Source organism: Aquila chrysaetos, chromosome 20 (genome assembly GCF_900496995.4).
Source record: "Aquila chrysaetos chrysaetos chromosome 20, bAquChr1.4, whole genome shotgun sequence".
NCBI classification, from domain to species: Eukaryota; Metazoa; Chordata; class Aves; order Accipitriformes; family Accipitridae; genus Aquila; species Aquila chrysaetos.
The window spans coordinates 8,286,714-8,310,703 of record NC_044023.1 but is presented as its reverse complement, the minus strand read 5'-3'; the positions used below and the strand labels follow the sequence as shown (position 1 = coordinate 8,310,703).

The following is a 23,990-nucleotide window of genomic DNA, read 5'->3' as shown; positions in this document are numbered from 1 at the left end:
AGTGCCATGGGTAAATGTGAACTTGAGTGGTGGGATTTTGTTAAAAAACAGAAATGAAAGCTATGGCCTGGTTCAGCTTTGGTGTGGAGATGGCTGGAGTCCCGTGGGCTGTCACTGTGCCAGGAGCAGAGCCCTGAGCACCCCCTGGCTGGGCTGAGAGCCCTGCAGCCTCCTGTCTTAATGGGAGACATCCCCAAATCTGGAAAGAGAGCACGTTTTATGTTGTGTGTGGTGTTGGGATCCAGGATGGAAGGGGATGTTTTTCTCTTCGTGTTGCTACAAACAGCTTGGTGCCTGCATGCAAGTCTTACGTGCCTCAGTTTTCCCACTCCTAAAACTGTGCTGGGCTGAGCCTGCCCACTTAGGAGGGACCCAGCAGCCTCTAGATTTCTCTCTGGCTTAGTGCCAGTGGCCTGTGCTGGTGGGTCGTGTGCTCAGGAGGTTGCTGGTGCGCAGGTGCCCCTGCAGGGTGACCTCCTTGGGGGTGGGATAGAGGCAAGCTGGGCAGGTTGTGGTCACATCTCTTTTTAGCTCCCCCAGAGTCGCAGGGGTGTCCTGCAGATGGGGACGGCGGTGAGCATGTCTCAACAGCCGGGTCTCTGATGGGGGGGGTCAGGAAAGACACTTTCTGCAGTGGCTGTCACCCAGGCCGGGTTTGGGTGAGCAGCCTGGTGGGGTTTAGTTCTCTGCTGCAAGTCCCTCTGTCCTCCAAGGAGGGGAGCAGTACCTTCCCCACTGGGTGGTGAGCTTAGGCTGTGAGGAGCGTGGACAGTTTGGGCCTGGATCAGTCTTGGTTAGGAGCAGGCCCCTGGTTTGGTGTGCCTGATCATGCTGGACCGTTGCATTTACCCTGGTTCGTGGTGGTCTCCTGCCTCCATGCTCAGCAGGTTGAGGTTTTGACCAGTCTTAAGCCTCTCTCTTCTTCTGATGCTGTCTGTCTGTCCCCCTCAATCAGGTGCCTCCGGAGAAGTGCCGCTTCGCCATAGGCCGAATCCTGAGCGAGGGAGACGCAAAGCCGTCGGAAGAGCAGATCAAGCGGTTCCAAAAGTATGGCTTCAAGATCTTCTCCTTCCCTGCTCCCAGCCACGTGGTCATGGCGACCTTCCCGTTCACTACGCCGTTGTCCATCCATCTAGCAGTCAACCGTGTCCACCCAGCCCTTGACACCTACATCAAGGTAAGCAAGTGTGGCATGAAGAGCGTTGCATGTGTTTGGTGGACTGTCAGAGGCTTCTCTTGCTGACAGCTGATGGGGTTGCTCTGATGTGTCATCTCTTGATGTCTTCCCTTGGGCACTACCATCAAAATCTCCTCCTTTTGCAATCTGGCAGGTAGTTCCCCAGCAGGGATGTCCTCTTATTCGCTCCAGAGGCGCAGGGGTGTCTTTTCTGCTGTTTTTTGTTTACGAGAAGCAAGTTCTCATCTGACGGCTTGCTACTCTTCTCCTTAACGCAGAGATAAAAGCTGGTTTTCCCCTTGAGTGTCTTGCTTGTTGTTAGGATCTGGCAGGTATGTGCCCCTTTGGTGTAATGCATCGTGCCGTGAAACTTCTGTTTCAAGTGCCAGCCTCACTGGTGGGGCAGCTGTCTTCTGCAGGGGTGGGAGGAGAAGTTAGAAACTTTCTGGCCTGTGGGCTTATGAAGACTTGGTTTCAAGCAATACATTGAAATTTGTGATCCTTGGCCCTGGCTGGGCAGCTGGCTGCTGTGGGCTGTGTTCGCCCTTGCCCCCGAGCGGAGCAGGTGGCCATCGCCCCTGCTTCTGGTCTTTTTGATGCTTGCTCTGGCTGCCAGACCAGCTGCAGCACGGGTGTTCCCCAGCAGCACATCTGACACAGACAGCTCCAGATCCAGGCTTTCTGGAGAGCGAGGATGGTCCTGGCCAGCTGGGCAATGGAGGGAAAGGACCATCCTTCCTGGTGGGGGAGGATGCTGGGGAGGGGCCGGCGCTCAGCCCCTGGCTTATCTGACTGTCGAGTTCTGCCGCTTTCGTTTGTTCGTGTTGAAATGCACTATTTATAAACTTGCTTTTCCTGGCGAAACTCCCAGCCCCGTGGGGGAACCATGCAAATCCCTCCAGCCTGTGCTGTGCTGCAGGATGGCTGCCTGGGTGCCAACCCCAGAACCTCAGCCAGGGGCTCTTTGCTGACCCTCTTGTCCGCCATGGCCTTAGGGAGCTGCCTGCTGGTACCGGCAGAAGATGTGTTAATGCCGGCAGTGGGTGAGACCGCCGCTGCTCGCTGCTCGTGCCCCCCCTGTGCTGGAGAGCTGGTGGAGCGCAGAACCAGTTCCCCGTTCTCCTTTTCTCACTCCATCCTCTCTATGTCTCTTCCTGGAGCTCTGCCGGCTGTTTTGGTGCGGGGGGTATTGGGCACTGCTGCCAGCCCTGCGGCGGACGCGTGGGCATGCAGGGAGGGGGCTGGCACGGTTGGGAGCATCAGGTTGGCTGCGGGAATGCTCGGCGACGCGGGGCTGACGCTGCCTTACTTGGGTAAAGGTCCCGGCAAGCGCATCTGTCGCATGAGAGATGGAGTTGTTAGAGCTAAAAAGGGAACCATGGGTTGTTCTGGGAGCACCTGGCAGCATTTAATGGGAGCGGCCAATTTCAATTAAAATAAATAACTGAAATCGTATGGAAACGCAGCACCTAGGGCTGCCTGCGGAGGGAGGGGACACGTTTTGATCTCTGCCCCAGTCCCAACAGCACCTGTGTCGGGGCGCGTGCCTGCGTCCATCCCCGAGTCCTGCAGCAGAGCGTGGCCCCCCCCGCCCGTGTTAGACTGACCGTGGGGACACAGGCAGGGAGGCGACGGGGTTGCCTTGGGGCAGAGGGGAGCGGGTGCTGCCGGTCCCTGCGTGCTGCGCCGTGGGGATGCCCTGGCCTTTTCTGACGTGGCATGGGGGACCTCGGAAGCCGTTGGTAGCAGCATCCCTGCCGCTTCGGCATCCCCGATGCTTCTGCATCCCCGATGCTTCTCCCGCGGGCTGGACCGTGTGTGCCCCTGGGGCTGTGCCGGCACTTCCCGGGGTGGAGGGACCGGGAAGGAGGGGGGAAACTTTCATGGAAACAGGTGACCCTGTGCCCGCTCGGTGGTGGGAATGGGGGTTGCCATGGAGACAGCTTCTCCAAATAGCATCCTTCATCCCACCCCCGGCGCCTGGCTCCCTTAAGCAACCCGACACAGCAGCGAGACGGAGATTTGCTTTATTTATTTATTTCACGCTGCGCCTGCTTTGAGAAGGGTGCTGTTAATGAGAGCCAGGGGTCAGGCCTGCCGAGCGTGCGGGACCCCTGCTGCCGTCCCTGCGACCGCAGGGAGGAAGGGGGTGGGATGGCAAAAGCCAGGATGCATGAAAGGGGGCTCAGCGGCAGAGATGAAACGCTGGCTCCCATGGAGAGGGGGAATTAGCTGAAGTGGAGGGAGGATGGCATGGCCATCTAGTCATAGGAAGGAGGTGTGGGAGAGCAGGGGATGGAGAGGGAGGTGGAGGAGGCAGGGAGAGGGGTGGAAGGTGGGGAAGAAGTGTGGAGAAAGCTTTGGAGGTGCTGAAAAATAGGGAAGGGGAATAGGAGGAGAAGGGGACTGGAGGGGGATGTGTGGGGTGAAGTAGCTGAGGGTTTGGGGACCAAGTGAGGGAGCAGGACTGTGAGAGGAGGTGGGGAATTCTGGGGCAGAGCTGGAGGAAGCCCCACTGCGGGTGGCCCTCCAGCACCCTTCCCACAGCATCCCCTGAGGTTGACCGTTGGGGATGTCAGGCCCCTGAGGCCGAAGGCTGGTGGCTGTGGAGAGGGACCGTGGCTCCCTCTGGACTTGCTGGTGCCATGCTGAAGTTACTGGGGATGCCTGGGCTCAGGTGTCCTGAGCGGTGCAGGTGCAGTGGTGCCGGCTTTCAGCAGTCTGGGCTTTGTGTGTCCCAGTCTGCTGCTGCTTTGGAGGGATAGGGAAGATTAAAAATAAAATTTATAACAATAATTAAAAAAAATAAATAGGATGGTAGAGTCTCTTTTGTTAGGGATGGAAGGGAGATGGGCTGGCACTGAGCAGGAGGCACTGTGGTCAGGCTGCCCTTGCAGTGTGCCTCCTTGCCCCCCTGGGTCTTATGGGGCTCAGGAGCTGGCATTTCCATGACTCTTTGGGTGCAGGCAAAGCTTTTGGGAACTGTGGGGAAATGGCTGCAGCCATCCCCAGCAGGTAAGAGAATATCGGTCCCCTGGGATGGCAGCCTGGCAGCAGCAGCAACTTACTGGCTAGAATCGCCTTTGAAGAAACCCAGGAGAGCGTGCTGGCTCATTGCTCTGAGCGCGGGTTATTTAAGGCATAGACTGGGGTTATTTAGTGTCCCTTGAAAGCATTTCTTCCCTAATAGCTCCTGCGGATGCTCCTCCCTGCTGCCAGGCAGGTATGCCCCGCTTTCCCCGGGCATACACTCCTGCCCCACGGCACAGCTACTGGTCAGACCTGGCCGTCCCAACTCCTGGATGCAAAGGAGAGCTCCTGCAAAGCTCTTCCCTGGTGGGGATCCTTTCTGACAGCTCTGGGAGCGGGTTATTCCCCTGTAACCTCCCGCCATTTCAAGAAGCGTTTATTCTGGCTTGGGTGTAACAAGGTCTCCATGGTGGGCTGCGTATGCCTGCATCTCTCTGCATCTGTGCTAGCATCTAGTGGGCACTGCCAGGTGGGTGGGCTTGGATCTCCGAACCCCTGGGCTCCTCTGGCAGCTGGAGAGGTGGCTAATCGCGTCTGAGGCGGAGCTGGCAGGTGTCTCCCACTGCAACCCTAGAAGTGACTGGCTCAACCTGGCCTTTTTCTGTGGGGTTTTGGGTCAGTTTTGTGCTCTCTGCAGCCAAGGAGGATGTGCAAGTGGAGGGATGAAGGAGGAGAACAATGCTAGCATCATCCTGGCTGCCTTGCACCCTGCTCTGAACCAAAGCACAGGCTGGTTGGTTCCAAACTCTGACTCTGCCTAACTTAGAAAACTGGGGTTTAATCTCTTTAGCTGGTCTTGAAAAGGCATCCTCCAACTTTCAGCAAAACCCCCAGCTTTTTCCCTTCCTCCGGGCTCTGTATTAGGATGTTCCCCACCTCCATGGGCTTGTGAATCACTGCTTTACAGTGCATATCTCGAGCAGCAGCAGCCAGCATGGGCTCTGTCATGCCAGGAAGGATTTGGGAGGCTATCAGGTTGGCTCCTGCCTGGCACGGGCTGCCACGCTCCTCCACGCCTCGGCCCCCCATCTACAGGGAGCTGAGGTATAGTGCTCCATAAGCTGCTAGAAAGACATGGCTTGCTCCCATTTACAGCCAGGGAAACATGTTATTTCTTTGGCCGCTAGCTTGGAGCAAGCTTTGCTCCCCTTGTCAGCTATGGCACTTTAGGATGCAGTCACCTCTTGCCTCTCTCTTTGATAAGCTAAATACACAGAGGTTGTAAAGTCTTCCACTGGCATATTTTCCAATCTTAATTCCTGGGTCTTTTCTTGAACCTTTTTTTTTGACCTGTTTTCAGCTTAGAAAGTTCTCTGACTTGTCATTAGCACAAATGGATGCTTTATTTCAGCAATGGTCTTATTGCTGTGGTGCACAGATCTCTGGAGATCTTGTCCCTTGCTGTGGACCCCCTGGTCATGGGTTTGTGCTGACCCAGCTAACAGTGACTTCAAACATGTGCTGCTGTCCTTTGATGGAGTTGTAGTTTCTTGATTAAAAATGGGAAGTGGTACCAAGTCCTACATCCTCTGAGTTCAAATGAATGGCACAGGTGCTGGTTCATTTATCAGTCAAGCCCACAATCCACACAAAAATAAATCACGTTTGCCAACAGGATCTGGTAGCTGTAAATGGGTGTTGGTTGGCATTAATTATGCCGGTCTCCTTTGCTTCCTGGTGATCTGGTCCGGTTACAGCCATCAGTTTATTTTGCCTTGGCTCAGTCTTTGCCTGACCAGCCTGCGCTTGCCTGAGGTAGCTATTTACCCATTTGAATATTGGCAGGTACAGACTGCTGTCTCTCCTGGGACTTTCTAGCATCTCCAGCTGGCCAGAGACCACCCTTTGACATGTGGAGAGTTTGTCAGCCGGGACTTTACCATGTTTTAAATATATGTTATCTAGACCTGTGAGCTGTGTGTTATATCTTCCCATGGAAGAGCAAACATTTCACCCACACCCTCTGCCTATATTGGCTGGCTTTGCCCTAAATCCATTGCAGAAATACTTGCTGAATGCTCCTCCCTTCTTGGTGGTACCACCGAGGTTTCCTCTGGCTGATGTGTCCAGGATCTGTGCCATCCTTCAGACTCTCCTCCCCTACCCAGAGCCCTGAACGGCTTCTTAATGTGAACAGCTTTCTGTCTGTAGGGGACTAAGAACGTAAACATGGTCCTTTACAGCAGCTAACTCCCGGTGCCCAGCACCCTTGTGAGTATGGCTGCACCTCATCTTTCCTCTCCTGCTCCCCTGACCGCACTGCCACGGCTGTTGGCTTTGCTCAGATCTGTTGACATTTTTCCCCCACTTGTTATAAATGAAAGTCTGTGGAGCTATGCTCCCATCCCAGACGGTTTGTGTTTTAAAGGCAAAACCATGGAGCAATCATTTTGCTTGGCTGTGTTGGGGAGCTGGGGTCGGGGGGTTGGCAGCTAGTAAAACATTTGCAAAGAGTGCTCAATTATTGGGATGTTTTTCCACTTGAATTCTTTCTCCTGGCTGATTTAGTTTATTTATTTTGGGCTCTGTGAATGAAGCCTTTTTAAATACCAGCTTGCCATGTGCGAGCAGTCCAGGCTGCAGTCTGCGTGTGTGTGAGACCCGATCGCGGTGGCAGCTCCAGCTGATCAGCTCCCACCTGAGGTTTTCCTCTGGGTGTCTAGGAAGTACTACAGATGCCCAGCCCTCTCTGCTGATGCTGTTCCTCAACCATAGCTTTGCTTGTCCCCATGAACTCCTTTGGTCTCCTGCGAGCTCTGGGGACCATGGGCTGAAGACCACTGCCCAAGGTGGAGCCCGTACTGACCCAAGACCACTCAAAGTTGTATATTCATCTCCCCAGGGAGGATGAGGAGCAGGATACCTTTATCCAGAACTTATCAGCACCAGCCTGGGACTTTGGTGCCTTCAGTGTCTCATCATGCAGGCCTGGAAGGACTCATCCAGATGACCCCCCTCGTCGCATCAGCGGGTCACCCTGCGGAACATGCCTGTGGTTTTCTGGGAGATGGAGCTCTCCATCCTCCTCCTTCCCTTTTCCTGTGCCCCAAGGTGACCATGGGGATTGGTTTGCAGATGCCCTCAGAGAGGTTTGGGGTGCTGGGGAGAGAGGTGGTGCCTCGGCTGCCTGGCTAGGTGGGATGACCTTCAGTTTAAGACCACACGCACTTGAATATAGGTCTGTAGAGTTCTCAGGAAGACAGGAGGTTATCTGATGCTGCTGTTAAGCGATCCTCACGCATCAAATAAAAACGAGGGGGGAAAAAAAAGCCCTTGAGAGTCACAGAGGATTTGACGTGTCTAACTTGTATTGATGGCAGAGACGAGACCAGACCTGACAGCATGACAGGCTGCCGGGCCCTGGGCTGGCAGGGCCTTCGAGTAAGGATACAGACTCTGGGGGAAGTGTTTTGGGAGCCCATGCATGTGTCTGCACGGGTCCCAAGCTGGCCTGTATGTTGGGTCACGTGTGGCTTGCGCACTGCAGATGGACCTTGCTAGCACCCGATGTCCACCGGTTGTGTACCTAGGGGCTGCAGCAGCAGCAGGTTGGGGCCGTCCCCATCAGTTGTTCCTGAGAAACTGCTGGTGTGGGGGTATCCACAGACCGGTAATATCTCCAGTGGGTGGTACTTGGTTGGGGTGGGAAGGTGGCTGATGATGGGAAACCCTGGGGAGGTGTGGATGCTCAGGGTGGACGGTGCAGGCTCACTCATGGAGGGTGAGAGTTTTATCCTTTCTAGATTTTTTTCGCTTTTGTTGGTTTTTTTGACCTCATCGTTACGGTCTGACTCAGAGTGGGGGATTGATGACAAGCCACCTCCCTGGTTTTGCCCTACTGGTGATAGCCAGCCAGTAAAAGAGTTTGGAAATGAAGGGGCAGAAACAAGATGCATCCTACTTATTTTCCCCTCTTAGAAACAAAATCCATCTCAAATGCTGCTCTGGCTTGGTTTATCCTATGACCAAGAAAGCCCTCAACAGTGTTGTTTTCGTTGCGAGTGCTGCATTATGGATTGAGACTGTCTTCTCCTTTAGGAACCCCCTTGGGCTTGGGGATGTGTTGGGTGTTTGCAGTCTGCTCCCTCAAAGGGCAGTGGAGCACAGCCTGATGCTTGCAGCATCTCCCTGCAGCCAGGGAAACCGAGGCACGGGGGATGTCGGATCCAACCTGCCACATGCTGCTGAGGTCTTCTACCGCTGCTCGTGGCCACAGGAAAAGAAGAAGGGAGAGCAGAAGAGGGCAATGTCAGAGATGGCTTTGGGTGAGTGTTCCTGGTTGCCTGGGGGCTGGTGGGCATTGGGGAGTGTGGTGGTACATGTCACGCTCCCTCCTCTCACCCAGGCTTTATGCACCCTGTTTCTGCTGCCGGTAAAAGAGGTGATGTAAGTAGATGAGAGTTTGGCCTTATCTTATTTTAGGATAAGACAGTTTAAGGATGGGTGCCTCAGCAAGCTACAAGTCTCTCCCTACCCATCCTTGGCTCCCCACCAGCCTGATTGATGTTGAGGATGGGTGCTGGAGTAGCTTGGCCAGCAGTGTTGGACACCCTTGGCTGTTGTGTGCTCTCTACCAGGAGCCAGTGAAGCCCTTGATCTTGGCCTGGGCAGGAGGAGCAGGCAAGGGGTGGGCACCGCGATACTCCAGCCCGAGCCTCTCCAGAAGGTGACATGCAACCACAGGAACCAGAGAGGGACCCCGAGCTGTCTCTGCACAGGCTTGGCACCTTCGCGGGCACATTCATCTCCCACTGACCTGCACTGACAGCTGGTTTTCAGCGGTCTCGCTCCAGCGAGGCTGCCCGCTCGCTGCTGGTTGGCAACCCCCAGCTGCATGTCACATCACATCAGTTCGCGCATTTGCGGCAACTTTTATTTATTAAATATTTTTAGCGACAAAACCCTCCGAAGGAGTTTCAGTCCTGTGAGTGCAAGTGACCTCATCTTCAGCATTGTTCTGGGGATCAGGCAGGGGAGGGCAGGAGGCCCCCAAGGTCAGGCTGGGAGCTGAGCCAGGTGGAAGGGGTTTTTGGTGGGCAATGTTGTTTAACGCTGTAGTGACCTTTGGACCTGGCTCAGGATCAGCTTGTGCAGCGGAGCGGGTCCGTTTAACCTGTGTCTGCAGGGAAACGCGCTCCTCCTGCGCCGCTAATGGAACATATGGGGATCCAGGGCTCTGCGTCACGTCTCCTGCCACTCGCAGCAGGCATCCCCACTTTCCCACTTCTCCAGAGGAATTTGGCAGCCCCAGGCCACTATTCATCTGCTGTCAGTTTTTGCTTGGTCCTTGCCGGCGGGCGGGCAAGCGGTGACTTAGCGCTGGTTGTGCTTCATGTTCAGTGCTGGGCACTGCCCTGACAGAGCCGGCATGGCCAACTTGAGCCAGGCACACCAGCGCGCACTGGTTGCCGTGTGTGCTGGCTGCCCGGCGCATGCCGGCACCATACCTGCTGCTCTGCCGCCTTGTGCTTGCAAGCGCCTTTCCTCTTGCAAGCGCAAGCGTGCAGCTTCTGTTTCGGCTCTGCTGTTGTGTTGCACGGGGGCAGGTGTAAACCGCAGCTCTGGTGGCATCACTGCTTTGAGCAGAAAAGAGGTTTTCTGACCAGCTTTGAGCTTCAGTAATTACAAAGGCTCCTTCCCTGCCTCTGCAGCTTGTCTCGTGTGAAATCACCTGCTTTTTTCCCCAACTTTTTGTTGACTCCATGCAGCCATCTGCTCCAGCAGCAGGCAGAGGAGTCCTGGTCCCGGGGAAGTGGCTGGTGTGGGACGCACGGTCCCGGCCACTGTGGCCTTCCCAGTTCTAACTGATCACAGAATGGGAACAACCCAGGTTGGAAGGGACCCGGAAAGATTGTCTGGTCCAACCTTTCATGTGAAGGGGAGCCTGGATGAGGTTATCTAGCAGCCGATTGCATCTTGAAAGCCTCCGGCGATGGGGACTCCACAGCATCCTGGGGAGGTTGTTCCAGCTGGCGGCTCACCCTGGGTCTCTGCCACTGCGGGTGCTTCCTGTGACATCCAGCATTTTGATCCTATTACCATCCCAGCTCCTTTTCCAGGAGCATTTCCAAAGGCAGCTTCTGGAAGGAGAACAAACTTCAAGCGCCTGCCTTCCCATGCATGCCAAGCCGTGCAGGCATCCCTGATGGCCTGACGGCCAAAAGCCTGGCCCAGTGCTGCCTGTCAGCCGATGGTCCTGCCAGGGGGCATTTTCATCCCGAGAGGGAAAGAGAAGCCACCTCGCTCTCCCAGCTGCCACTTTGGAAAGCTGAGGCTCGCAGCCTCATAACGACTTACCCAGCCTTGCAAAATTGTCACAGAGATGAAGCTGCTCAGACACAAAGATTTGCTCCCCCCTTGCCTTTGCAGCAAGGATTAATGATCATGGAGGAAGCTGGGGATATTTTATACAGCTGTCCAAGGGAGAGAAAGAACTGAAATGGTTTGCCTTGGGCAAGGAGGGAGAGTAAAATACTACAGTGCTTTTCTGTCAGATCTCTTTATCGACTCAATCTGTACGTGTGCTTTCCCCAGATGTATTTATAGAGAATCCCAGAGGATGCAGTTGGCTCAAAAGGTTTTCTTTGTCAGGCATTGGAGACAGGTCCAGCTCTCTCAAGCAGTGACACCATCCCAAACCTTGGGGTCTTCCCTCCTTGCCAGCTAGTCAATTAACTCAAGGATGAGATTGATCTGCCTCTCTGCAGTTATTTTAGCAGGGTCCTAATGAGTTGTTTCTGGGCTGGTTCTTCCCCTTAGCCCTCTGAGCCACACCTTGCCAGCTGTGCCAGGCTTGAGAAACAGCAAAATGAACCTGATCAAATGCGAAACAGCTTCTTAGAAATACTGCTCTTTTCCAGCAAATGCTGTTGGCCCAGTTTCCCTGGCTGTGAAGCTCCCACTTTGAAACCTGTGGAGCAGGGAGATAATACATTTGAAAACAGTGGCATTTTTACCTCCAGAAAAGGGACCATTGTGCTATGACTAACTTGCGCTTTTTTCAATTCTAGTTGGGTATAAAATGGTAGGAAAGGCCCCGCTTCGGGGAGGGCAGGAGAACGAAAACATTTCTCTTCTGCGCTGAGTTAAAATATGGATGGATGAGTCGCGAGGTTGGGTGGTGATCAGATCACAGGGATGAAAGAACAAAATCGGTTCTTGCTCCTTCCTGTGCTGAGAGCTTATGTGCCGTAGGCGAGACGCTGGCTTTAGGGCTGCATTTTAGGTGGCTGGAGCACCGGTGAGGCGGCTGAGCCCAGCTGTTTGTTCCGAAGCAGAGGGTCACACTGAAAGTCCCTCAGGGTCTTTTCTTTCGACAGGGCTATATGTATCATGGAATCATAGAATGGTTTGGGTTGGAAGGGACCTTCAGAGATCATCCAGTCTGACCCCCCTGCCATGGGCAGGGACACCTTCTACTAGACCAGGTTGCTCAAAGCCCCTTCCAGCCTGGCCTTGAACACTGCCAGGGATGGGGCATCCACAGCCTCTCTGGGCAACCTGTTCCAGTGTCTCACCACCCTCACAGTAAAGAACTTCTTCCTTACATCTAATCTAAATCTACCCTCTTTCAGTTTAAAGCCATTACCCCTTGTCCTATCACTACATGCCCTTGTAAAAAGTCCCTCTCTGGCTTTCTTGTAGGCCCCCTTTAGGGACTGGAAGGCTTCTATAAGGTGTCCCTAGAGCCTTCTCTTCTTCAGGCTGAACAACCCCAACTCTCAGCCTGTCTTATAGGGGAGGTACTCCAGCCCCCTCTGATCATCTTCATGGCCCTCCTTTGGCCTCGCTCCAACAGGTCCATGTCCTTCTTATCTTGGGGGCCCCAGAGCTGAACACAGTACTCCAGGTGAGGTCTCATATATATATATATATATATATATATAATGTACGTATAACCGTCTCTGTCATCTCTGCCTGCCTACAGCAGCTGCTGCCCTTCGGATGCTGTTAGAGTTGATGCTGCTGCATGCTGGTGGCCTTGGGTGGAGGCAGCAGGCTGGAGGTGTCCTGAGCTGCCAGTCCTCGTGACTGCAGCAGGCGCAGTGGTCTGTGGAGTTGCTTACATATTGGGAAGGCTTTCACGGGCTCAGCGTGTGCATTTTCCTCTGTTTATGCTGTTGCCTGGTGGCTGTTGCTCTGCCCACACCTGTAGGTAGGTACTTGCAGCCTTTGTGAAGCGGGTGCAGGGTATGGAGAGGTGCAATGGTTTGGTGCAGACCTATGTACAACCACTATATCCTGTCCTGCTTTGAGGAGCAAACACCCGATGCTGAACTCTGGTTGTCTGGAAAATCATGCTGCCAAATCCTGGCCTTCTTGAACTCCTCCAGATTTGCCGGGACTGGGTTCATCTTTGTGGTCTCCAGCTGCCTCTGCTGTTGCAGGGCTCCAGAAGCAGCTTGCAGCCTGGTCTGTGAGCTCCTTGAGAGAGGAAGGTCAAGCTGTGCTTAATTCTTGGCTTGCAGGCTTTTGGAGAGTGCCTGGGACCCCTCAGCTCCAGAATTCCTTTTGTCCCATTTCTTTTCCAGCATGTGGCAGCTTGTTCCAGCCTCTCTACTTCAGCCAAAGCAAGAAAAATCAGAGCCTTTGATAGAAACATTGGCAGTTTGTAACTCCAGCACTTGTGCCCGGAGCTGGCAGGGATGACTCCAGGTTAGAACTGCCCCAAGGCAGCTGATGGAGGTCTGCAGCCTGGCGAGGATGTCCAGGCTTCCTGCGCTGCTTCCCCTGCTCCATCCTGGGCGAGCAGCAAGCCATGGTGAACCTCTTTGCCTTTGTGGCCAGCGGGCTGGGTGGGTAGGCATCTGGCACCTCTCCTCTTCTCCCAATCGCACAGGAGTGAGAAAAGGCATTTGTTCCCCTGCTGTCAGACCACAGCAGGCAGAGGAGGTAGCGGCTCCCTGGAGACCGGCTCAGGGATGAGTCAATGTTTGTCCTCTGTCACCCTTGAGCTGACTTCTCTCAGGATCTCTTCTGTGGTGTCTGGCATTGGTAAGAGACCAAAGGTACCTGTTACCCTCAAGAACGGATCAGCACCTGATGGACCAGTGCCTCTGGGTGTGCCAAGGTAGCATCCCATTTCTTTGTCCCCTACCCACCCAACATTTGCCTTTCCTGGGCTCCTCAATGCTCTGGTAAGCGTGGGGAGCTGGAGGCTCATGCCTGGCTTGAGCAGATGCATTTCTGATGGGTTTGTTGGAGATACGTTCTTCCTTAGGTAGGGTGCCTCTGCCCTGCCAGGGCTGGTAGGAGGGCTGGGGCTGTAATGCGAAAAAGGATGTGCCTCCAGCATGGAGGAGAGGAACAAACCTGCCTAAGAGAGGAGATGAGGTGGAGAGTCACCTCTCCTTCTGGGTAGCAGAGAGAAACTAGAAAGAGGTTTCTGTGCTGACTTGGAGCAGAGCCTAAGTACAGCTTTTGGGATGGGATCAGATTCCTGTGGCCACCGTGCCCGCTTTCTCCAAAGCGTACCTCTCGGGGGTTCAAAATATGGATGTCCTGGCCTGTGTGCAGAGAGGGAGCTGAGGAGTGCTTTCGGAGGCTTTCAGGATTGTGAGAGCAGCCCAGCTGCAGCAGAGACCCTGAGCTCCACTCCAGCTTGCACCAAGGCAGCATCCGAGGGGTGCTGGCTGCCAGCTGCTCCAAGAGAGATGGGAGTCCTGAGCCAGCATGGAGAGGGCAGGACCTCACAGCCAGCCTCCTTTGGCACCAGGACAGCAAAACAGAGACACCAGGGCCACGAAATGGAGTCACTGGTAGGGCTTGGGGTGTGCTTGTCTTCCAGGCCACTGACACCTGGATTTTGCATGTCTGCATTTTGTATGGCTGCATTCTTCCTAAAGCTCGGCGAGGCTCTGTCGGTCTGAGGCTGAGCTCCAAATTAAATGACACCGAACTGTGCAGCTTTACATTTCAAAGGGTCTGAGGGAGCAGAACGATGCCTGGGAGTTTCTGGCGCTATGGAGTAATTGGGGTGATTTTTTTTTTTGGTGGCTTGTACGATGACCGCTGGGTGCTCGCTTCACAGATGGATGGTTTTACCTGTTCGTCTTCTGCTAATGTGAGGAATTATAACAAGCCCGCAGGGATGAAGGGGGGTGACGGAACAGAGTGCAGCAGGGAGAGCAGGTTAGTAACCACTCTGCATCCCTGACTGGCTGCTTATCACAGTGATAACTTGTGGGTGGGCACATGCTTGCATTGCAGGACCCCTGGAAACTTCTGCTTCTGTCTCCCCCTTCCACACACCACCAACCAGAATATCTCCTGGTATATTTAAAGCTGTTACAGTGTCCATTTCCCTTATCTTCACAGCTCTGCGGGATGGATCCTAAGGCAAAAGTGCTGCTTGAAGGTCAAGGTCAGACCTTTAAGGCAGCTGGGAGAGTGGTTGGTCTGGGAGTCCCTGTCCCAGCACAGCACTGGGGGCTGTTGCCTTTTAGATGAAACCTGAAGGGGTGTCCTGGGCCTGTGGGGATGAAGAGGATATGCTGTGGCTGTTCACAGAGAGGGTCTGTCTGCAGCTGCTTGCTGGCTTCATGCATTTGCTGATGGGCTCTGTTCCCATTCCGTGGGGTTGTAGGGCACCTCGGGAAGGCTGGAGGGAGGGAAACCGTGGCCTCGTTCCCACTGTGGACACCGGCATTTTCTCCCTGCCACTGGATGGCCAGTTACTTTCAGCTGCTCCTCTGGGTTTTATTTCTGCCAGGAGCTGATGGCAGCTCCTTGACATGCAGAAAGGTAGATATCTATCATCTGCTGTGGCCAGCTGCTCTTCTTTTCATGCTGTGTGGATTCACAGCTTGGGGTAACGTCCGCCCAGCGGTACAGTAACCAGACCGTGAGTTGGCAAAAGCTTATCAAGAGGTCAGTGTCGGAGAAAGACTTGCTCCGGTACTTGTCTGCCGAGTGGTTCAGGAGATGAGCGAAGCGGAAGCGGCTGCTATGGCTGCAGGAGCTGCCTGATGCTGCGGGCTCGCAGCGGAGGAGCGCAGCCATCAGCTCCTCTCTGTTCTTGCATCCCCCTCCTCCTCTCTCACATGCATCTCTAGATGCCATGTTCACTTGTCCCTCCCTGAGAAGCCCTCACCTGCATCCATCTCCCACCAGTTACCCTGCAAAGCTGTCTCCCAGCAGGAGCTACTATGGGACGCGAAGCATTGGCTCAGCTCTGGCTTTCAGGCCCAGTATCCAAACCCCTCCTCTCTTGCTAGCCTAGACCAGCAGCCTTCCTGGGATGGGGCTGCAACGGTGCAGGGCAGAGTCTGCTTCCTGCCCATGACGAGCTGCAGCTGCTTGGGGAAGGGTGGATGGGGCCAGAGGTGCTTCCCTGAACTCCTCCCTATCCTCCAGGTACCCAGAACTTGAGGGAGGGCACCACGGTGCTGGGAAGAGGAGGGGTGTCCTCTGGGTCTCAGGGCACTGGTGAGGGTCCGGGGCAGTTCTGGTGGCTGCGATGTTGGCTGATGTGCTGCCATCGATGACGTTATGCAGGGCTGCGCGTGGTTTGGGGTACCTGGGAGAGCGGAGCAGTGGTGCAGATGGGGAGGTGGCTCCCCAGCAAGGAAAGACGTGGAAAGCTGAGCGGTACAGTGTGTATCTGGAGCTTTCCTGGCTCATGCAGCACCTCTGGGAGCGTACGGGACCTGGAAAGCCGTAGGATAGCGGAAGGGCAGAGTCAGGCTGGGCTCCATCCTTGCCTAACTGGCTTTGATTTCATCTCCTGATTGATCTGCGTAGTCAAACTCACAATCCTGTGCTGATGGAGGAACAGTTGCCAGGCTGCAAAGGTCACTGAAAGCAGCTGCTCCTCTCCCCTACTGCCTCCGTTGCCTGCAGAAGAGCCTGGCTTTGGAGGCGCTCAGCTTGTGTCCCCGCTGGCACCGCCAGCCATTGCTTCCCCGCATGCCCCAGCACACCACGGCAGCGTGCTTGGCAGACGCTCGCCTCTCCAGACCAAGGTAATGAGCCCCCTGGCACCCTGTGCCAGGCTCCCTGGTGGGCTGTGGAGGAGGAGGTGAGAGCTGCAGAGGAAAGGCAGGCACCCAGCCCCACCTCGCCTCCCCACGTCTGCTCTGGGCAGGGTGGGTGCACGTGCAGCCGCCGAAATGGTGTGTCCTGGCTCGAGGACGTCTGGAGCTGTCCTGAGGTCCCTGATGAATTTGTCTGGTGCTGCTCGTTCGCCTCCCTTACCCACTCCTCGCCTCTGCCTGCGTTTCCACCTCCTCCCGCATTGCAGGCAGCCTGCCCGTCTTTTTGCCTTTTGCTTTCTGCCCGCAAGCGCTGTTTGTTTGTGCTGGGGATTTCCCTGGGCGAATCGTTACTGCCAGCGGCGTGCGGTGGCTCGAGGCTCTGGGGGCCTCGTTAGCTGAGCTCACCAGTGGGAGCCATCATCACGCTGGGGCTCACCAGGGTCGCTGGCTCTTTGCCCTTTGCCTCGCAGGATTGCTGGCTTTTTGGGGTAGAGGTGCAAGCTCTCGGACATGGGGGTTTGAAGACGGCTTTCCTGGAAGCCTGCGGGGAAATGACTCTTGTTCATTTATAAAAATTCAGAAAGGTGTTTGTCCTGGGCTCTGGCTTGTTTTTAAAACACGGGGATGTCTGTCCCGGGGGCAAGGGAAGGAGAAGCAAGAGCAGGAGGAGCAGCGAGCCGAGGGTGAGCGGTGGCCTGTGGGCAAGTGTCCTGCAGTGGAGAGCCAGGGAGGGATCCCTGTCATCCAAGGCAAGCCTGGCCCTCCCGGAGCAGGAGGTCAAACAGTCTTTCTCCACTGTTGGCTGCACTTAGCCAATAGCTTGGAAGATCTTCCTGTCCTGGAAACTTGCTTTCTGCCATCAGATTTGCCGATATGCTGTACTCACGACATGCTGATGGATGTCGTGATCACCTTACCCATTCCTCCTCAGCAAACCAGGCTGAAACCCGCTTGATCTTCCTCTTTGGTGGCCCTCCTTGCCTTCTAAATGAGGCTAATAAGCCTGACATTAAGTCCCCGTTGGTCGGGAGGGAAGGACTATTTTGTCTGGGAATCAGGCAGTTGCACCCCGGCTTTGCTCCGGGCTACCAGTGGCTTTATCTGTGCAAGTTCAGCAAGGTTAGGTTCTTCAGCTTCCCTTTTCAGCTTTCTCAGCTGCGAAGGGATGGTGTGAGGCTGAGCTTAGCTCATCGTGAAATATATTCCATGAAGCCTGGGAGCCGGGGGCGTTGCAGAAAGACAAGGTTGTTCAAGGAGGTAGAAAGGGACAGGGCGGGTATTTATTCCACTGCGCCATTTTCTTCCTGGGGGCATTAATGTGACATGTGTCCTGAGTTTGTCCTGGTGACAAACAAGCTGTGGAAGAGCAGCTGTAGATGCCCGTGCTCCTGGGAGGATGGCTTGTGGAGCGAAGAACAAGAGGAAGGGGCTGAGATTTGGGGGGGGGCTGGCCTGGACCTTGGCTCGGGAGACTGAGACCTTCCACTTGCTGTGGGCACCGGGCACTCCTGCTCCATCTCTGTTGCTTTGGTTTTGCTGCACAAGGGTTTCATCACAGGACCCATTACGGGTGAGGACGTGTGTGAGAAGTTTGGGAATGACAAGCCTCCGCTGGACGTCTCTGTTGTGGAAGGGCAAGTACTCGAGTGGTGGCCCAGGAGATAAAGCCGTCAAGGTGGGTTGGGAATGTCTACCTGGATGAGGAGCCCTCCAGGCTCTCAGCTGTGAGTTAGCCATGGAAGAAGATCTCTCACCACAAGAAACAACCTGTTGTTGGGTGTCTCAGGGGGAGGTTGTACTCTAGGTTGGGGCTTACTCTCCGTGCAAGCAGCCTAACAAAGACCCATGTTTCAAAGAGGGTCTTTTTGCCTGCATGATAACCATGTGGGGTGGGAGGCTGCAGTGTAGTGGGCTGCCTGGCCGAGGCAGGATGGGCAGGCGAATGTCCTGGGCAATGATTCCTTTCCTGAAAAGCCCTGCCTTGACAAGAGGCAGAGAAGTTGCCACAGCTGCTGCTCCTGGCAGCCTTGCCGAGGCAACAGAGCAGGCAAAGCAATTTAGCATCACTCCAGTCATCTGTGATGGCAGAGATCATTGCATCAACCTCTTCAGCTTTGCGTTTAATGCTGAAAAAGCATCCTGTGAAGGCTGGAAGGAGAGCGTTGGTCCCCAGAGACCCGCACTCCGAAGCAGAGGCAGCCCTCTCCAGCTGTGGTCCTCCTCTCCTGCAGTCTCATCCACCTCCTTTCATGCATGGCTGTTGACCCGCACACTCGCGTAGCGAGGGAGTTCCTAGGGATGGGGACAGGAACCCAGGACTGGTTCCTCAGGGGAGGAGAGATAATGTGGATTTACGTGGATTTCTTGTCTTATAATGAAAATTCAGTGTTTGAGCTTTCCGAGTGGTTAAAAGCAAAGTCCCCTTCAGAGAGCTTGTGTGTGGCAGTGATGGGAAAGGAGGAGGAGAGGAAGGGATCCGCTTGGGGTCAGCTAGGAGGAAGAGTATGAGAACATGTAATGGAGCTCTGGGAAGCTGGTGAGAACCGTCTCCCCAGCTGGCTTCGCTTACCCATGGAGGGTACAGGAGCAAGGCAGAACATGGGGACATGGAAAGCACTGAGTTTTTAGGAATTTTTTTTTTTAATCCGAAAGTTTGCTTCACTTCTGAAACACTTTTCTCCGGGACTAATTACTACCAAATAACCGCAACACCGGGGGGGACCCAAGCCCCATGAATTGTGTGTGTTTGCACCATCTGCTCCTTACTCTGCAGGTGACATTCCCATACTTGGGGCAGTAAAATATGTCCCTGGAAGCACACGGACTAACGTACCTGAGCGTGTCCAGGCTGGCAGCCTTGTCCAGGGCTTGTCCTTCCCCTGTGCCAGGGGCTCTGGCTGCCTGTGGCTACTTTCTGAAAGGTTTTGTCTCACTGGGACTTGCTGCCCGGCTCATCTCTGAAGATGGGGGATGCTCCTGGATGTGCTGCAGGATTTCTCTTGCAGCTCAAGTGGGTGCTAGAAGGGGAGGAGGTCCGGAGCGCGTCTGTGCCTGCAGCGAGGCAGGCCTGGAGCTTACTCCCTTTTGCTGGAGGACGGGAAGAAATCTCCATCCCGGGGAGGAGAAAAGCGTTCGTGACTCTCACAGCAGCTTCCAGCAGTGACCTGGGAGCCTGTGCCTGGTCCCTATCAGCGCTCTTGGGGCACTGGGACCTCCCGTACCCACCAACCCACGCAGGCTCGTTCCTTGGCCTCTCGGTTTGGCCGTGCCTGACAGCTGCTGCTTTGCAGCTCCCGCGGCCCCGGGAAGCGCAGGCAGGCAGGCGAGCAAGGTGTAAATTGCATGGCGGGCTGCCTTCACCAAGGTGAAAATGAAAAACTCTCCCAGCTATCGAGCCTGGCGTTTCGCAGCTCCCACGGTCCAAATGCGCTCCTCCTCAGCGCTGCAGAGAGGATCTCGGGGGCTGATTTTCACCTGCCTGTCCCGAAGCCACGGCACTGCCGCGTCGGCAGGGCAGTGTCCTGGTTGCAGGCAGGATGAGGGCCCGCTGCGGGAAGCGGGGGAAGTGTGCTAGCGTGGAGGGCAGGGAGGGATGCTGATGGGCGCGGGAGGTGCTAATTGCCAGGCGCTGTATTTTGCTACCTGGAGGATTTGCTATCCTTTGGCGAGACTTTGTTTTCCGCTGCTGTAGTGCTGGTGGTGCCGCTCCGTTTTTCCTGCTGCCTGACGGAAATGGCCTTTTCTTGATTGCAGTAATGTCACCTTCTGTTTCTGAAACACCTCGTGGCCCAGAGGATTTGAAAGTAAAGTGCACGTGCGTGGGAGCAGTCTCACCACCTCTGAAATGTGAGTTTCTCCAGGCTGGGAAGCAGCAGCTGTTTCGCAGCCCTCAGCAGCCTGGTGTTCACGGCTGTGCCGCGTGCTGGAGCTGGCTCGGAGTGCTGGCCGTGCCGGGAGGCAGGGCCTGCTGGCTCCATGTGCACCCTGCTTGAGCTGCAAGCTGAGATGTTGGGGTTTCCTTGACGCTTGAGGTAGTATTGGTGTAAAGCACGTCTGCCTGCCTCTCCCTCCAGCGGCTTGTCCTCCCTTCTGCCCAAACCATCTCTTGGGCTGATGGTTCCTCCACAGCCCCTGCCTGACTCCTGCCCCTCGGCAGGCAGCCCGGGCACCCAGGCTTCATCCCTGTCTCCCATGGTCAGGCTGCAGCTTGGCAGGGAGGACCAGAGTCACAGAGGGGTTTGGGTTGGAAGGGACCTTCAGAGATCATCCAGTCCAACCCCCCTGCCATGGGCAGGGACACCTTCCACTAGGCCAGGTTGCTCAAAGCCCCGTCCAGCCTGGCCTCGAACACTTCCAGGGATGGGGCATCCACAGCTTCTCTAGGCAGCCTGGTCCAGTGTCTCACCACCCTCATCACAAGACATTTCTTCCTTATGTCCAATTTAAACCTGCCCTCTTTTGGTTTAAAACAGTTGCCCTTTGTCCTGTCACTGGTAGGCCTGGTAAAAAGACTCTCTCCATCTTTCTTACAAGACCCCTATATATATTGAAAGGCTGCAATAAGGTCTTCCTGGAGCCTTCTCTTCTCCAGGCTGAAGAACCCCAACTCTCTCAGCCTTTCTCCATAGCAGAGGTGTTCCAGCCCTTGACCATTTCCATGGCCTCCTCTGGACCCACCTTGACAAGTCCACGACTGTCTTGTGCTGGGGACCCCAGAACTGGAGGCAGTGCTCCAGGTGGGGTCTCAGGAGGGCAGAGCAGAGGGGGAGCATCCCCTCCCTCAACCTGCTGCCCACGCTGCTTGTAGTGCAGCCCAGAAGACGCTTGGCTTTCTGGTCTGCAAGTGCACATTGAAACCAAGTTTCAAACCTGGGGAGGAAGGGGTGCCTTTATTTTTTTTTGGTTTTCATCAGCTCGGACTTGGGACCGAAGTGGTGTTTAACCTCAAGCTGCTGTCTGGGCAAGGAGAAATGGAAACAGGGACATCTCCAGTCTGGGTCTGGGACGGTGGGATGGCCCAGCAAGGAATCTGTCTCCTGGCTGAACTGGGAGAGCACCGAAGGGCGCTGGGTGCTGTGCAGACTGAATTGCAAAGCCTCTCTGCACTACCTAGCGCCCGTGGTCTAAGATAAGCAGGGATGACACACCGAGCGTGGAGCGTGTGAGGAAGCGAGGAGGATGTGGCACACAGCACGCTCCCTCCGGTCTTAGATGGTGGCTCAGTTTCAGCTCTAATTTTAGCAACTGATTTTAGGGCCCTTCGGCTCCAGGCGGTTTTGTTGTTTCTTTAAAATCTCTGGGACCAAAGCTTCCGACCCCTTCACTGGGAGGAGGAGAGGATGGATGCCTCCGGCTGGAAGCAAGACAAGGGGGAGTCATGTTGCCTGAGCAGGCAGGAGGTGCTGGTGTGCCGGGATGGAGCCGGGGGGGTCCACTTGGGGTCCCCCCGCACTCTGCCGGGTGCCAGCTGACTTGTTGTCACTAACCAGAGCGGCCCAAGTGCCAGCGGCATGGGTGAGGGGAGGCTCGTGGCAGTGAGTGTGTGACGATGCTCTGGCTGCTTGGCCAGAGCGATGCTGGTGAGCCCCTCTGGCCCTCTGCCCCAGCAATGGGCACAAGCCCCCCGTGTATTTGCATCCATCATCTGTTCCTCCTCCAGGTGCAGCGGTAATAAATGGAGGGAGGGGAGCTCTGGTGCAGCAGGGGGGCTGGAGGGGTGTCCCTTAGCAACCCCCCTGCACTCCCCCCAGGGCAGGAGCCAGACACCCACCCTGCATCACTGCTGTTTAGCAAATTGTACTTGAGGCTGCTGGTCCCATTTGGTAGCAGGGTGGACCTGGCGGTAACCCAACAGTGAGCTGACCCCACTCTCCAGCTGCCTATGGAAAACCCCCTCATGTGGCTGGTGTCGCTCTGGGGTCACAGCAGGATGTGGATGGAGCTGACCCCGTGTGCCCCGCACCCTTCTGCTTCACTGCAATGGCGGCGGCACATCCCATCGCCCTAAGAGCAGAGGTGAGCGGCAGCACCGGGCACGTTGTGCCCAACTGATGTTCGTATGGCCCCTGGTAAACAACCTACAGCTTCTCCTTGAGTCTGGGTCCTCCCGGCACATGCTTGGGCCACGCGCTCATTGGCCCCTCTGGGAAGTTCTCTTGATTGGGACTGTGTGGAGAGAAGTCGATGCTTTGGCTGGATCCTGCACCATCACTTTCCTGGTGGCTGGGAGGCTCCAGCCTGTCCCAGCTTTTTGGCGGTGCCCGGTGGCATATCCCTGGAGGGTGCATCCCTGGCCAGCGGCAGGGAGGGCAGCTCAGGGGGCTGCCTGGTGCCCCTAAGGTAGAAGAGGGGGAGCATCTGTCAGGTGACCCGTCGCTTGCTCCCCGTAGCTTTTCCAGTCCCGGCTGGGTTTTACAGGCTTTTTTTTTGTGCGTTGCAGGCAGGAGGTCCTCCAGCAGGCGTGGGTGACAGGCGCGGGCAATGGCTGTATACATATGGCACACTGGTGGATGGGGCGTGAGGTGGACATCTCTGTGGTGGAGCCAGGAGCTGCTGAGCAGCACGGAGAGCTCAGCCCCTGGCCCTGCTCCAGCAGGAAGCTCAGTGGTGGCATGAAAAGCCTCTCCCCTACCGCTCCCACAGCCGTTGGCCCTGAAACAGCGACTCGGCAGGCTGGCATGCCTTAACCTTCACCTTGTGAGCCATGCCAGGAGGTCTCAGTGACAAGTCAGGGGGCTGTGGGGCCGGAGAGCTTGTGGCCAGAAGCAGGGTGAGGACAGCAGTTGCCTCCCCACTGCGATCCTGGCAACCCTAGAAGTGTTTTGGGGCAGACAGCGGGTTCAACTGGAGCCTGAGCGCCAGCATGCCTGGGCATGGCGAGGATCCTGCGAGCATCCACAAGGCTTGTTTGCTGGTCTCCTAACAAGCTGAATTCTTCCAGCAGCAGGAGATGAAGCAGATCCAGTTGGTGGCATTTGAATTCCTGAGCAGCCGAGCCTGACAGAGTGACAAAGCTGGTACCTGCAGTGCCCCAGCTCACCCTCTGCTTCCCAGCAGGCACCGAGGGGCACGGTGCGACATGAGCACCCTGCCACCTCCTTCCATTTTGGCATGATTCTGCTGGGATTTTAATGACTGCAGATCACGTCTCAGCTGCCCCGTCGCATGTGCCATAGCCCTGGTACTGCTCTCTTGCCCGCCTGGGGAAGCCGGGGCATCCTCTGGCCAGGAGGCTGTGCCCAGGCCATTCTGTGGCCAGATGATGGGGTCTATTCCTTAACAGATGAGTGGGGAGAGGAAAATTTGTGCTGCTGGGGAGGTCCCACCTCCTGCTGCTGGGGAAGGTGTCCCAAAGTGCTGGTTTGGTGCATAATCCTTGTTGTCCTTTCTGATGCACGAGGCCAGGGGATGCTCCTGCATTCCTAGAGGGATGAAGCCAACCTGGAGAAAGTCCTACAGGGAGTCAGGGGTGGTGGGAGATTTGGAAACAACCCAGGTGTAAAGATTGGGCGGAGTGTTATTTCACCTGGGAAAGAGGAGTGCAAGACTCTTTCCCTACATAAACCCTTGTTCCCAAGAGGATGGTGAGCAGCACCCCACCACAGCCCTCAGATGGGCCAAGAAAGGGTTGGCTTCATGGGAAGCAGTGGGTCTGACATAGCAGAATGCCAGAGCTGCTGTGCATGTCAGGACTGAACTGGTGGGCTTTGGATGCATTGGCCTTTGCTGTGTATGTGTAGCTTGACTGTATGGATTACGTGCAATAAGTCCCATGCTTCTGCTGCCCGGTGGAGGGTCCTGCATAGAAA

The 23,990-nt window shown here is 55.6% G+C and overlaps 1 protein-coding gene across 1 annotated transcript in view; it reads left to right on the top strand.

Annotated features, from left to right (window-relative positions):
• Positions 1–23,990, top strand: part of TEX264 (testis expressed 264, ER-phagy receptor) — a 44,347-nt gene that overhangs the window by 8,323 nt on the left and 12,034 nt on the right. The window contains exon 4 of the mRNA XM_029996203.2: positions 956–1,177. Coding sequence (XP_029852063.1) covers positions 956–1,177 — 222 coding nt within the window. The remainder of the gene's footprint in view (positions 1–955; positions 1,178–23,990) is intronic.